This window comes from Aspergillus brasiliensis (genome assembly GCF_001889945.1).
Source record: "Aspergillus brasiliensis CBS 101740 unplaced genomic scaffold ASPBRscaffold_3, whole genome shotgun sequence".
Taxonomy (NCBI): Eukaryota; Fungi; Ascomycota; class Eurotiomycetes; order Eurotiales; family Aspergillaceae; genus Aspergillus; species Aspergillus brasiliensis.
The window spans coordinates 2,757,185-2,771,457 of NW_027137444.1; the positions used below are offsets into that span (position 1 = coordinate 2,757,185).

Sequence of the window (14,273 nt, forward strand, 5' to 3'; positions counted from 1 at the left end):
ACTAACCAATACGCATATAATACACTGTGTCCAGTAATCAATTCAAATCACGTACTACTACGAGAAATACAGTAATAAAAGTAAAGTGATATTAACCCTGATTACCTATTTTGTATATAAACTTCCAGATATCTTCCCAGCTGATATACTGACTATATGTTACGTCTTGAAAAAGCGTCCCGGTCATCCATCCATTCATCCCCAACGCCATAACCCAAAACTAAACCAAAAGGTAGATCCCCCCTGCTCAATCATCGCTAAGATATCAACCAAAGAAGGAAGGAAGAAAACAAAAGAAAACGCAATATGTACATCGAAGCAGAAACCGGAATGAGAGGGCAGGAAGGCAAGCAGGGAATTCAGGGATTCATCGATCATTCCTGTTCCTCATCCCAACCCTCCACCTCCGCCTTCTCCACCTCAGCCATCAGAGACGGCTCAAAGACCGACTCATTCTTCCCCGGCACACTAGTCTTACTATCCTTGAAGACGAGGCCGATACAATCGCGCCACCGCTTACGTCGATCCATAAGCGTCCGAGCCACATCGCCAATAGCGGGACGGCCAACGCCTGCAGCACTGACGACATGGCTGCCGCCACCGGCGCCACCGGGACGGTGTTTGGCCTGTGAGCCCTTTTTGCTTTTTCCGAGGGTCCGGGTGCGTTTTAGGTAGGCCTGCTGGACCTGGGAGTCCAGGTCGTCGTGGATGGTCATGTACTCTTGGTAGGCCATGCGTTCGCGGGCAATGTCGAGGAGACGGGTTTTGCGGGCGCTATTGATGATCATTTGCTTTTTGAGTTCGCTTTGGAGGAGACGCAGGCGCTGGGCGATGTCGTCATCGTAGTGGGCGTCGTAGTCGGGGTTGTCGTCTGGGCCGAGGAAGCCGACGTGGCGGAGTTCGGCTTTCAGACGCTCGTCCAGCTGAGAGTGGTCGAGCTTTGCGGCGGGAACTTTAAAGTTGTTAGGGGAGGAGTCGGGGAAGGCGGTTGCAGAGGGGAGGGGCTTCGTTTCGGAGGATTCGCCGGTTGGGTGGTCGATGTCCATGGCGTCGGGGTTCATGGGGCCGTTCGCCATATCGCCGTTGACGGAGCCGTTGGTGTTGGGAGCGTTTTCATCGGGAAGAGCTCGATGCTCGTAGCGGAGTAGCGAATAGAGACGGCTGACTAGAGGGCCAACGGAGACTTTGTCGGTTTCGACCGTCTCGTCGGTCACTTGGTCGATGTTCCCTCTGCCTTGGTTGAGCGGTAACCGCTCTTTGTCGCCGTTGGGCTGGTCGACGTTCATGAGCCCGTCGTCCTCGGCCCATACGTCGGTGTAGTGTTTCTTTCCGCGTCGAGGCATAATGAAGGGGGTCGTGCGATCGCCCTGGGTCTATTAGCGGTAGGTCGTAGCGAGATCGACCAGAAGGCTCACCTTCTCTTTGAGAAAAGCTATGTCCTCTTCTGTCAACGGGCGGACGTATGGATCAATATAGGCTAAGAAGGTATTGGCGTTGACTTGACTCGCAGGCTTGGCGCTGCTGAAATCTCGATCCGGAGGGGAGCCCGCCATCAGATGGCTCAAATCACTCCAAGGGAAGCGGGCTACGCTGTAGATGGCCTTTTTCTCCTCATCGGTCATGTCTGGAGTAACCTCCCGGATGTGATATATAGTGGGGTCATCGAATTTGAGCGGGTTGGGACCAAAAACTTGCACCTGTGGCACAGCCGGCGCGGGCTCAGGTTGGTGTGACTCGGAGCTATCGTCCGACCCGGGCGACCCTGCATCCTCGGCCGCTTCATCGGCAGCTGGTTGGGGAGATTTTCGCAATGGGGGGGATAGAGACGAGGCCTCTTCGGAAGCAGCGTTCTTGGACTTTTTGGAAGCTGGTGATGCCGCTGCATGAATTAGCATAGGATCGAGGCGCAGGGTGGAACCCGGTTAAAAAACTATGCTTCATGGCAAAGTTCGAGCAAAGGATAGACTTACCTCCTTCTACCTTCGTTTCAGCACCGTCCTGTCGCGCAACATCGTGGGCACCGTGAGCCAGCGGACGTTCCTCCTTGGAGCTGCTTCCGCGTTCCTTGCGCCTCTTCAGTTTGCCTCCCTTCAACACCTTCTCTTCCTCCTCATCGTCGGCTTCACGCTTCATCTTCACTCGATCAGTGCCTTCTCTTTCGGCCGACTCCTGCTCTTCAACGACCTCCTTGCGCTTCTGTGATAGCTCTCGGATGCCGGCATTGCATGCGTCGCCTCGCGTTTCGGCTAGCTGGCTCAAAGTCTTAAGGTGTTCCATCAACAATTCAAGTGACTTGGAATCGGGAATTGGGCCGACGCCACCCATGCGCTCGAGCAGTTCTCCATACTGGATGGTGGAGCCGGTCATCATCAACTTGGAGGCATCGTTGTCGAGGTAGCTGTGGAGCGGGGCGGAGGCGGTCGGCCCGGCGCTGAAGCTGGAGTTCGGGGTAGTGTTGCGACTTCGGGAGGGGCGGGCTTCGCGGCCTTTGCCTTTGCCTTTGTTCGCGGAGGGCATCTTTGAGGTGTGAGTTTGGCAGAAAGCTGTTGGGCGATGTGCGACGCGGGGAGGAACTGGCAGTCTGATATGGTCTCGAATCGTGTGGACTAATAGCTCATGGTGTTCATGCTCGGATCGGGGACCTGCAGTCAACGCGCTCACTCGGGCACGCAGATTCAGAGCTAGTATTCCTGCCTTTGCGGACAAGCTTAGCACCGTTTCAATTGAGCAGTAGTCTGATTGTTGTTGTTGTTGATGATGATGTTGGAGATGTTGATCCTCGAGATGCCCGTTTCCACGTGAGGGGACATGTGATCTCACGTGTGGCTCATATCACATGATATTGGAGCAAAGAGCACAAACAGTGCATACAAGACAAACTACGCGATATATGTCACGTGATAACGCTAATCCTAAATCGGCTCCACCGACATGGAGAAGTGGAGCATCTACAAGACATACATCGCTAACCGTAGTTTACTCCATCGCAATGCAGTGATCGCCTCTACTCTCGACACAGCGTAGTACAGGCTACAGCTGGACCCTTCCTTAACCTTTTGCCATTGGCAGAACCAATAACCATGTCATGGCTGCTGTGGATGGGATGCTTGCATTCAATCCATCCTCATTTTGGTTATTTTTAGACCATCAGTAGCAACCCTGCTCTGTTTATGCCGCAAACGTCGCATTCACTGCAAACAGCATACAGGCTACCAGGATGGTCGAAACAAGCAAATTTGATCCGCGGAGAGCCAACACAGAAGCAGTACCCCAGCAAACCTGCAGAATTTTCAGCATGGTCTTAGCCTTGGTACAGGTGGCCGTCGCAATTATCCGCGACGGGCAGTCGAATAGACCTGAGCTGTCAGCATTCTTCCCACAAGTCTCGTAGACGAGATAGTAGATTGCCTCTGCTCGCGCACTCTTCCCATTGCAGTAGACATTGTGCGTCTGACTCGACTCACATTTCAATCGGATCGGGATGCGGATGACAATGCTCCCTGGACTTGGATTTTAAACTGCTGGATTCCTCTTGATCACGGATCTCGTGCTGGTGGCACGACCGTGTCACACCATGAGTATGCTCCCCTTGCTTCGTAGAATGCTGCACATTCCTTCGATCTTGAGTCACCGTCCATACCTGAGCGATCGCTGATATGCCTCTTATCTAGCTGCGAAATCAATCACCACGGTTGCGACGCTCTTTGCTGATCCGACCAACACCACCATCGCTCTGAATGTGCGTCAACCCGTGAAATACTGTGTATTCTTTGTACAAGAAGCTGATCTGTGCCCTATAGGAGAGTGCAATCTTTTCTCTCAAGCTTGACGATACCGTTCAGACCCTGTCGAAACAAAAAGCCCCGGACAAAGGCTCAATCCAGGGACTTCTCTTTGTTCCCAGCCTCGGAGCTCAGGATCCGTGCAACAATGCCACTGAACCGTATATCCCGGCCAATGTCACCCGCCTTCAAAGCGTCACGCCGTTCGATGGCCGTGTGATCGGGCTGGCACCTTGGATAAGCGACGAATGTTCGCAGGCATTTCTAAATGTCTCGCAGGGCACCGTGCCGGACGCGCTGCTCTTTTTCCTGCCGTCCAACGATGACACAAAGCCGCCATCGGCAAATGATCCGGCTTGGATGCTGGAAGGCAACGCCAATTGGCAATCGCAGAGCAACTTTCCGGTGTACGGAATCCCCGGCGCGGCGGGTGCTACCTTGATGGAACAGCTGTCACGCGACGGGAGCACGCCAGACCCCGGTGATAATGAGAACCTAACTGCATTACCGCCGTCAGGGGCTTCCCGACTGATTGCAGTCATAGATATAGGTAGGCTTTTGTTGTCGTAAACATTGCAGCACAAAGCTGACATATTGTTCAGATAGCGGTGGAAAGAAGATGCCCAGTATATGGGGGTTTATTCTCGCTATTCTCGGGACAGTCTTCGTCCTTACTCTTATCCTCCTCTTATTTTACCAGCTGGTGTATAGGCGGCAGCAGCGGGAGCTCCAGCGCCGCCTGGAAGCCGGAGAAGCCGACCTGGAGCAGCTAGCCCAGCTTCATATTAAGGTTCCGCCAGAGTTCCTGGAGACAATGCCCATTTACATCTACATGGGCGATGCTGGTGACAACGAATCGATACATGAGAACTCATCGTCGGGACATTTACCGCGAATCACTGAACACGCTGCTGAAGACAAGGACTCCAAGACACCCACCGTGGCAATCCGTGAGGCGGACGATGAGGCGGAAAAAGCAATAGATGGCGAGTCCGTCAGACGACCCTCTCAGGCGACAATAGCAGGTCACTCAGACGCCTATGCGCAGCACAAGAACCGACTCAGCCGACAGCAGACGACGTGCGCGATCTGCCTGGATGATTTTGAGCGGGATTTAACAGCAGTGCGCGAGCTGCCGTGTGGGCACATTTATCACCCACCATGCATCGACACATCCCTGACGCAGAGCAGCAGTCTCTGTCCGCTGTGCAAGAAGAGCGTGCTCCCAAGCAGCTGGTTCAATTTTCCACCGGAAGACCCATGACTGCAACCTCATTAGATAGACATTTCCGCAACCCTAGACCTACATAAACATATGATAGAATAGATTGTACATGACACAACAAAACATCTATAGAAAAAATAATAAGAACTTAATCAAGCAAACTTATCATGTTTCCCCCGAACCCTAACATCCAAGACAACCTCATGGAAATCACCCTCCTTTCTCGCCTTCCTCAACCTCTTGACTTCATCATCATCCAACCGTCTCCCCACAATGCCCTCCAACTCCTTCCTCCCGATCTTCTCCCGCGCCTTAATCTCCTTACTAGCTTGAATGCGCGGCTTGAAGCGCGCCTGCATGCGCACACGAATATTCGTCCCCCCCGCATTCTCCCCATCCTCATCCTCATCCGCTAAATTAGTCTCATCGCCGCGAACCTCAACCTTCGTCCCAGAAGCAGTAGTCTTCGACGGCACAGTGCGCGCAACAAGATACGTCTGCTTCTTTTCCTTCCTATCCTCCACACCATCACCCCTCTGCGTAGTAGTAGTAGCAGAAGACGACGACGATGACTCCCCCGTCCCCGTTCCAAAGACAAAGAACCCCCCACCCCCAACCCCACTCTCATTAATCGTATATATCTCATGCTGCGAAATAGCCGATGCATTGGCGGACATGATGCCGTGCTTATCGCTAGTCAAGTACCTATCCAATCACCACCAATACCACATATTAGCTCATTCATCAATCAAAAGGGAAAAAAAAATGGAAGAGGTATAAGGGAGAGAGGGTATGCATACCGCCCATTCGACCCCTTCAAACTCCACCCCTCAATACCCGCAATCTTACTCGCAATCCAAACCTGTCGCACATCATGCGGTTCCGCGGTCCGAGGGTCCCCCTCGATCATGTTCTCGAGCGGAGAGGCGAAGACGGTGCCGTGCGCGTCGGTCGCGAGGCAGGTTGGTGGTGCGGTGCGGAGGATGAGTAGGATAGGGCCGGAGATGTCGCTGCTTGTGTCGGCGGAGACCCAGGATTGGTCCGAGAGGGTGTGTTCGTCGTGGTGGGCGGAGGGGTCGGAGGCGTCATCTTGTTGGACTGCGGTGCTGGTGGTGGATTGTTTTTTGGATGGTGGGTCGGAGGAGGAGGTGGTGGTGGTAGATGTATGCTTGCGTTTTTTGGGCTTGTCGCCTTTGAAGGTTAGGGGTTTTACCATTTTGAAATAATTTATTGGCACTTTAGGGATTGGGTTGGTTGAGGAGGAGGAGGTGTAGAGAGCGGAATCAGTAGTAGGAGGGTGAAGATGGTTGTGAGGTGAGGAGAGAGAGAGAGCTTGGTGTGGAGAATCTTTCTTATCGATAAGTTCGGTGCTGCTAGTTACTAGTTTGATCAGTGCGGCTGGTTCAACTTCCGGGTTGAACCTAGCTGTAGCTATAGCTATAGCTAACTACTAGCTAGGTAGCTCAAAATGACACATTTTCATTATTGCATCAACTCCGTATGCTAAAGTGGCCTCAAGGTCCTCAGTTTGATTTATATCATGATATTAAGATCAGGCTAGTGGAAATCTACGTCAGTGTGACTCCCCGGGTCCTCACCCATATATATACCACCACATCTCGTGAACTGTTTAGTATTTAATTTTTATCCATCAGATTGCAGTGAAGCACAGCTTCAATATTCAAACGTATCTCATTATATACACTCTAGTGACCAGCACTAATCAAAAGTAATCGCCGCCTTGATGGCCGTCTTGTTCTTCATCGCCGCCAAGCATTCCTCCCACTGATCAATCTTGAACGTCTTATTGACAATGCCCTTGACCTTGACCTTGCCGGAATCGAGGTAGTCAATCGCCGCAGGGAACTTGTACACCTCAGAGAAGCTGCCGAGGATGGTAATTTCATCACCGACTATCACCATCAGTATACATCCACATCGCCGAAGAAAGAGCGGAATAACTTACAGATCTTGCTAGGAGGCCAGGACACACGGTCCTTGTTGGAATAAACACCATACACGACCAACTTACCGCCCCTCCGGACATAGTTGATCGAGTCTTCGAGGATCTTGACACTGCCTGTGGCCTCAACAACAATGTCAAACCCGTAGGGGTTCTCGTCCTTCAGCTTCTGGAACTGCGCGCTAGGATCCTGTCGCGACAGCGCAATATAATCGTCACCTGCCTCCAGCGACTTGGCCAGATCCATCTTCAGTCCCTCAGGCGCGACAACCACCACGCGGCAGCCACCGCATTGGCGGAGCAATTGAGCAAGGATCAAACCAGTCGGCCCAGCCCCAAACAACAACACCGACGACCCCATCTTCGGCGCAATCTTATCCAAACCATGGGCCGCACAGCTCGCGGGCTCCAACAACGTGGCATCCACATCCGAGAGGTTCTTGATCTTGAATACCCTGCCAGCAGGGTACGCGCAGTATTCAGCAAAGCCACCGTTCATGGTGACGCCGTGGGCCTCGAAGTGTTCGCAGAACAGTTCATCGCCGCGACGGCAGTAGAAGCACTCGCCACAGAGCTCGGAGTTATCGGCGACGACGCGGTCACCAATGTCGAAGCCCTTGACCTTGGGGCCAACGGCGGCGACGACACCGACGGTTTCATGGCCGGGAACGAGAGGGAACTGTTCATTCGCTCTTTGTTAGTGGAACCCAAGAAGTATATGGGGGGAGCAGGAGTTTAGAGGCTACGCTACCTTAGCGATGAATTCACCCTCGTGGATGTGCAGGTCAGTTCCGCAGACACCGCAGGCCTTGACTTTGATCTGTGAAAGGGGATGTTAGAGATGCATGGTATGTATGTATATATAGGGACAGGACGGAAGAGCGTACCAAGACATCGTTGTCACGGAGCTCAGGCAGCGGGACGTCGACGATGCTGTGCGACTCTGGCTTCTCATAGCTGGTTTTGATGGTTAGTTACATCCCAACTAATGACTGCAATTAGGGACAAGGGAGCATACCGAAGAGCCTTCATAGTCTGAGGAAGAGTGGAACCCATGATGATAATGATGATGTGGTCACTTTACTACAGACAATCGACACCGTCAGCAAAGAACCAACAGACCCGAGGAGCAAATACGGAAGGCCAAGAAACATACAAGATGTCAAAGAGGAAGAGTAAGGAAGTGAGTGAGTGAGTGAGTGAGAGGAAGGATGTGTGAGAGTGTGAATCGTGAAAGAGAAAAGATAGAAGATGAAGACGAAGAGGAAGAGAAAGAGGGAAAGACGAGGCTATTTGAATGGCAGCCATTCGAGGGGTAAAGGAAGTAAGTAAAGTTAACTACTTATTCTATACCAGGATCCGATCAGGAATAACTTCCCTTACGGTTTACCATACGTAAGAAAGTGTGAGCTAGTCCCCAGTGGGGATGGCCTGATGTTGTTGTTGTCTTTCTCCGGGGATCTGTCCTCCTAAGGCTTCACTAACTACATGGGACCAATTCTATTCCTTTCCATCCCATCCCATCCCGTCCATGAAAGACACTCAATAATACTCAAGAATCTATCTATGTACGTGAACCCCCAATTCCAACAAAGTTACTTTCTATCCAGTCACAACCTGACCCTTTCCTCTTACTAGTAGTACTACGATAAGCAGAGTCACACGAGCCGTGATCCCCCCGCAATTACCATCTACACCACCACCACCTCCTCCAACAACACTACAACCTTTAGCAGTTAGCAACAGAATACAAGGATCAGACTAAACTAACAGCAGCTAGCTAGCTACAAGTGGGTCTAGGAACCCAGGAGAATCGCAGAAACAGAAAATAGCGACCCAAAGCCTATGACTTCATCACAGAAACCGCCAGAATCTCTCTAACCTCTATTCTATCCTACTATTCTACAACGAGTTAAGGGTGAAGCGTTTACCCCCACAGCTTGCGATCCGCATGACTTCATTCATTCCCACCGACCTCTCTCCCTACCCCACTTGGAACACGGTGGTCTTCCCGAGTGGCCTTGATTTTCACTAGGAGATCTAGGAGTTAGGAGAGTTGGACCGGACCGGCTCAGGAACCAGGGGATGGATTGTATCCATCGTACAGAGATGGTTCTTGATATGGTTATTCTAGTTAGCAAAGGGAATGAATGAAGGAATGTCTTCATCGAGGCATCTGCTTTGACACTGACGATCGCTACTCGAGTGCTTCCAGCCTCTCTCTCCATCCAGCCTTTTCAGCAACGCGAAACAAACAAACTCACCGCAGCCCCACTCGCTACGGCACGACTAGCGCTGTTTTCTCATGCATGCACCTCCTCTTTCCCTCTCTGTCTGACTGTGGTCTACCAAGTTAACTTCGAGAGGAGACACTAAACACTAGACTGCCTACTGTCTACTGCCTTCTACTGCACCACTCGAGTAATTACCGCTTTCATTTGGCCGCCCAACGACCCATTGGCATCGGGACCCTCTCTAATCTTCGGGCAACTGCTATGTACATCTTTCTCTCCCTCTCTCGGTCCGATTCCCTGGTTATGGCCCGACACCGTCCCCTCCCCCACGGCAGCCACGGCCGTCTCTCTCCCGGTCCGACTGGCTTGCTTGCTTGCTACTTACGTGGCTGCCGTCTCATGACCGCCGCCGGCAGCTCGTATCAGTGCCCTTGTCAACAATACACCGCGGATGCATCTGCTCTTCCCCCGCAGGGCATCAACTTGGTCCAGCCCCGTCTACAAGATGTACCCCGGACGAATCTCACCACCGCAAAAACCTCGTACAATAAATGAAATAAGAAAACGCCCCAACACTCAAAATGAACTAGTGCTAATGCTGTCAATGCCCGATAACCCCCCCGGGAAGATGCCCCAGACGCCAGTGCCAAGGCTCAATTGAGGGAGTCCTGCTCCCGTGTCTACTTCAGCCCGAACCCCTCGCTGTTCAACACCGCATCCCAAAGCATGCGCTCCAACTTCTCCCGCGTCTCATACCGATACAGTCCCAATTGGTTGAAACACGTCCGCGCCGTTGGGAACCGGCTCGTCTCGTCCCCCAGACACACCACCCGGATCGACAGGCTCGTCGCCCCCATGGCTGGGATTCGGTCGCTTCCCGTCACAAACGACAGGATCTTCCGTTGCGCCTGCGGCTGCGTGTGTTCGAAGAAATCCCAGAACCACCGGACCACCGGCTCCGTTTCTGGCCGTGCACTGGACCAGTTGTCATACGTGGAAACCGCCCTCAGGGACCCCACGTCGAGCGGCTCGTCCGAGCCGCGCACCAGTAGCTCGATCTCCTCCGGACGGAACAAAGAGAGCGCATTGCCGCCGCATACCGTGTAAAACCCTCGTTTGAACGGCTCAAACTGCCGCGTGACCGCCGTGTCCAGGAGAAAGTGCACATATAGGTCCACGAACTCCCGGCGGTTCGCGTTCGTCACCGGCCGGTTCTCGCCTCCCGGGCAGAGGGGGACGGACACTGTTTCACCGTACCGATCTACTTGCGCAACAAAGTCGTAGCAGAACGTCTCCGCAACGTCCCCTTCGTAGTCAAGCAGCGCCCGTAGACCTTTGGCAAGCGCCGGTCGAAGCTCCGCCAGATCATCGAGGCCGCACTTGTACGTAGGCCGCGTGATTGACGACAGCGGGGCGGCAGCCAGGAGCTTCTTGAAAGCGAACGGTGGCAGCGCAATGTCGAGGATGGTCGAATTATAGATGGCCAGCCCCAGTAGAACGCCAACCAGGAAGAATTGCTCCGAGGACTCAAAGCAGTATGGATTGAAATAACAGTATCGCGAATCGTCATCGTAGATAAATAGCCCTATACGAAAATCAGTCAACTGGCTCATCGCGTGTGTTGGCTGGCAAAAACCGTTTACTTACCGTGGTGAGGATCAAAGATTTCTCGGACAAGTAGCAGGAACCATTCCTTGCGGAGGCCTCCCGCATCAACGCCCTCTTCACCGAGGAATTCAATCCGTAGTCCCTTCTTGATCTCCTCTTGGCTGGAGCCGACGACTTCACTGACTCCTCGCAGGCTGTCTTCCACCAAGCAGTCGCGGCGCACCTTCAGCACGAGATACTGGCTGATCGCCGTCCGGCTCATGATGCTGTTGAAGAACGCTTCGCGGGCCTTGACCTCCATCTGCCGGCGCGCGTCGTGTTCTAGGATATGGATCTTGGCCCAGATGCTCAGGAAGAAAGGGTACTGGCAAAAGGAAAACTTCGTCGTCTTTGACTCCCAGGCCTCAAAGTCGGCGACAAGGTCAGAATAGTCCAGCAGTGTATTGTAAAAGGAACTGATCGGAATCATATGCCCCCGCCGACTGGCCTGACTTCGAGCCACAGAGCCCGCATCTTGGCCAAGGACGCCGTCCGGCTTCCGAGCAACGTTCGCATTATTCGCCGTGAAGAGCAAGGACATCACTCGCGCCGCAGCTCGCACCTGCCAGTCATCCGTGTAAACCACGGGCTGGTCGCGCTGCTCATTCGCTGTTTTGTTGGGGCTTCTGCCATTGATTGCCGCATGCAGCTCGGCCGGAGTGTGGCCCGCGGCGCTAGAGAAGCTGGGCACCAAATCGTCGTCGTGCTGAGCCGACTCGCTGCGCTTTCGCCCATGTTGGCGCATTAAACGATGGGTGACGAACCCCCCTACGAGGTCCACGATCTTCTCGAATTGCCCGGCCGAGAAACGCGAGAACCAGGACACCAAGTAGTGATGGCAGTCGTTCGGTAAATTAGCTAACAGCCCCAATATCCGCTTGACAATGCCGTGATGATGACCCGGTCCATTGCTTCGGGATTTCGAAGGAGGCTTCGGATTCCGAGGAGCCGGTCTTGGGGTGCCATCTTTCGGGTGAGAAGGCCTCCGATCACCACGGGCCGCTGAAGGCGCCAAACTGTAAGATGCGAACGATGAACTGGACGGATAAATCAAGGGGTTCGTGAGTAGCATCAGCAGAAACCTGGTATCCTCGGGCCTTTTCAATGGCCGTCTGGGCCGTTTTAGAAGATTCTCGGTCGCCTTCAAGAGTGTTCGGTGCAGATGTAAGCGCGACTCTGTAATCTCTCTGTCGACCATAGCTAGGTCGGTGGCATTCCACTTCTGGGCTATAACGGCGTCTTCTTCCCTCTTCATCTCGGTAGGCTTCATTGTTGACCACAGTTCCACCCATGACGTTCCCGCCGTCATAACCATGTGGTACCACTGTGCAAGTTCCGCCCAATTGATCCGAGGGCTCCTAGAAGAAACAGGCCTAGATGAGCTAGAGGTCTTCTCCCGGCGCTCTCTCGAGCGGGACCGATGAGAGCTACTAATCTGTTCTACTTCGTTCATCCACCACGAGGAGTTCTCTGCAATGTCCCCGAGAAGCAGCAGCTTCGGATCGGGCTCGAATGTTACCTGACTGGGCGCCTGAGCAGAGCTTGGTTCGGCTTTCTGCTTCGGTGGGCTGCTGTTATCAACATTTCGAGGAGCCGGCTGTGCTGTGGTGAAGGAGCTGTTTAGACAGTCACAGCCTTTAAACGACGTGATTATATACTCCTCAAGTGACCTGAAGATGTACGGACGACTGGTAGGACCCCTGCCTTCCGGACCATTTGATCGAGCAGCATTCCGGGGCGAGCGATCACGTCTCGGGGTGTTTTGAGCATCTCGGCTCCTCATCTCAGAGCCCTTTCTTTCTCCAGGAGCATAGGAAGGGGTCAAGTTAGGTTTCGAGTAATTCGGAACCCCGCTTACTCCCTCCGTTTTCACATGCCTACCGGATGTTGAGGAACTGCGGCCCCGGGGATCCGCCAAAGGTCGCGGTTCAGACAAGTACCCGGACGATTGAGTTGGAGATTGCGACAGATTCTCATCCTGCCCGACATCCAAGTACTTTCCGCTAAAGTTCTCTGGCGCTGAAGTATGCTGCTGAGGTTCCAGGAGCTGTCGGAGATACCTGGAGAGGCAATCGTCTAGGATCGTCTTTGTTCGCTCGATGGAAAGCGGCATAGCTAAGCAAAGTCAGTTCATTATCTGTTGCGTAAAGAAACCCAGCGAATTCAACCCATACCTTTTCGGGGTACCACGGGGGTGGGTGCCTTTCCATCACTAACCGAAGAGCCATTGCCGCCAGCCTTGCCAGAATCCACAAACAGCTCCAGGTCATTCACAGTCAAACATTCCGTGCACCGGAAAACCTTAAGATTCCGCGGCCAACGCACTGTGCTGTTACAGACCATGCACTTTCCCGAGGTCATTTCTTCAGCCGGAGTCGGACGCGCGGCCCCCTTACGAGGGCTGGACGAGTTGGGGTCCGGCAAGTATGTAACTTCATCGTCATCTTCATCATCGGAATCAAACAGAAAATTATCCTTCTTCGAGATCGACCGATTGCGCCGTTTCGTAATGCCACCAAAGGGTGAGGGAAACGGATGGCTAACGGAACGAGAGTGGCCCCGACGATGAGGAGGAGAAGTAGCTGGGTTTCCAGTCATAGACGATAGACCCGAACCATCTTGCGGTATCCGATGAGGTGAGTTTCCTTCAGCCGGGAAAGGAATTGCAGCCGAACGGATATGACTAGACGGGGAACCGGAGGTCGGGGGATAGGATGGGTTATATGGGGTCCGCGACGGCATATGGGCACATTTGCTGTCCCCAGCTTTCGAAAGATCAAGTGGATTGCTTTTGGTAGTTGCGTTCGATTGTGCAACGCGGATTGGGGGAGTGGTAGCAGGCGAAGAAGTTGTATAGATCTCAGGGTACGGTCTGCGATAAGCAGGGGTAGATAGGGCTTCGTTCTCGTGGACGATAAGTCAGTGAATCGCGGATAGTGTCACGAGGTAAGTTGGTAAGTTGCTGCGGAGGAAATCGTGGCCAGGAGGTTTGTTTAAGTCGAGACCGTTTCAACAGGAAAGAATAAAGAGCGTGTAGCTAATTGTAGAAACAGCTGATGAGTAAGGGTATCAAAGGGGAGTGTTCGGTAGTAGTATGTAACGTGAGGAGAGAGGGGGATGTAACGTGGAGCTGGTCGAGGACGAGGAAATGAAGAGCGCCCCTGGAACAAAAGCGGAAAGAAGTGTGAACAGGGGGATAAATCAGAAGGAAAGACGTCAGGGCAAGGGAGACACAGGAAAAACGAGGGATGGAGCAAGAAATGAGTCCTGGTAAGCAAGTGGGTTTGGCTCCCACCTTTGAGGGGGGGGGAAGTTACCCAGTTTAGCCCAGCGGATGCGCAAGCTGCGATGGGCGCACGAGACTTGGCTGCCTGAGGCCCGGAAAGGATAGGCGCTGACTGGACGAACCGACGGGCCTTGAA

General features: G+C 53.2%; 5 protein-coding genes across 5 annotated transcripts; 1 reads left to right on the forward strand and 4 right to left on the reverse strand.

Moving 5' to 3' along the window:
- Positions 1-70: 70 nt before the first annotated feature.
- ASPBRDRAFT_40347 (histone acetyltransferase NGG1) lies at positions 71-2,932 on the reverse strand. The gene is made up of 3 exons (XM_067624332.1): positions 1,971-2,932; positions 1,416-1,879; positions 71-1,367 (listed from the first exon to the last, which is right to left on the reverse strand). The coding sequence occupies exons 1-3, from the start codon at positions 2,515-2,517 to the stop codon at positions 375-377; spliced, it is 2,004 nt and encodes a 667-aa protein (XP_067482338.1). The 5' UTR covers positions 2,518-2,932; the 3' UTR covers positions 71-374.
- Positions 2,933-3,574: 642 nt separating this feature from the next.
- ASPBRDRAFT_73303 (uncharacterized protein) lies at positions 3,575-5,046 on the forward strand (the record flags this gene model as incomplete). The annotated part of the gene is made up of 5 exons (XM_067629206.1): positions 3,575-3,578; positions 3,672-3,739; positions 3,801-4,332; positions 4,385-4,905; positions 4,969-5,046. The coding sequence occupies 5 exons, from the start codon at positions 3,575-3,577 to the stop codon at positions 5,044-5,046; spliced, it is 1,203 nt and encodes a 400-aa protein (XP_067482339.1).
- A 113-nt stretch (positions 5,047-5,159) lies between these two features.
- Positions 5,160-6,421, reverse strand: ASPBRDRAFT_172734 (uncharacterized protein; the record flags this gene model as incomplete). The annotated part of the gene is made up of 3 exons (XM_067619732.1): positions 5,808-6,421; positions 5,532-5,712; positions 5,160-5,450 (listed from the first exon to the last, which is right to left on the reverse strand). Exons 1-3 carry the CDS (start codon positions 6,221-6,223, stop codon positions 5,160-5,162), a joined length of 888 nt encoding a protein of 295 aa, XP_067482340.1. The 5' UTR covers positions 6,224-6,421.
- A 305-nt stretch (positions 6,422-6,726) lies between these two features.
- On the reverse strand, positions 6,727-8,026 carry ASPBRDRAFT_53050 (zinc-dependent alcohol dehydrogenase family protein; the record flags this gene model as incomplete). The annotated part of the gene is made up of 5 exons (XM_067626996.1): positions 6,727-6,920; positions 6,974-7,649; positions 7,722-7,790; positions 7,858-7,927; positions 7,989-8,026. 5 exons carry the CDS (start codon positions 8,024-8,026, stop codon positions 6,727-6,729), a joined length of 1,047 nt encoding a protein of 348 aa, XP_067482341.1.
- A 1,858-nt stretch (positions 8,027-9,884) lies between these two features.
- ASPBRDRAFT_53051 (HECT-type E3 ubiquitin-protein ligase) lies at positions 9,885-13,593 on the reverse strand (the record flags this gene model as incomplete). The annotated part of the gene is made up of 3 exons (XM_067626998.1): positions 9,885-10,789; positions 10,852-12,966; positions 13,026-13,593. 3 exons carry the CDS (start codon positions 13,591-13,593, stop codon positions 9,885-9,887), a joined length of 3,588 nt encoding a protein of 1,195 aa, XP_067482342.1.
- Between the last annotated feature and the right edge of the window lie 680 nt (positions 13,594-14,273).

Excerpts from the sequence above, each read along its gene's own strand:
- ASPBRDRAFT_40347 (XM_067624332.1), bottom strand. The coding sequence starts at position 2,517 with ATGCCCTCCGCGAACAAAGGCAAAGGCAAAGGCCGCGAAGCCCGCCCC. Across the intron at positions 1,880-1,970 it reads TGAAACGAAGGTAGAAGGAG|CGGCATCACCAGCTTCCAAA; the intron begins GTAAGTCTATCC and ends TAATTCATGCAG. Across the intron at positions 1,368-1,415 it reads TAGCTTTTCTCAAAGAGAAG|GGCGATCGCACGACCCCCTT; the intron begins GTGAGCCTTCTG and ends TAATAGACCCAG.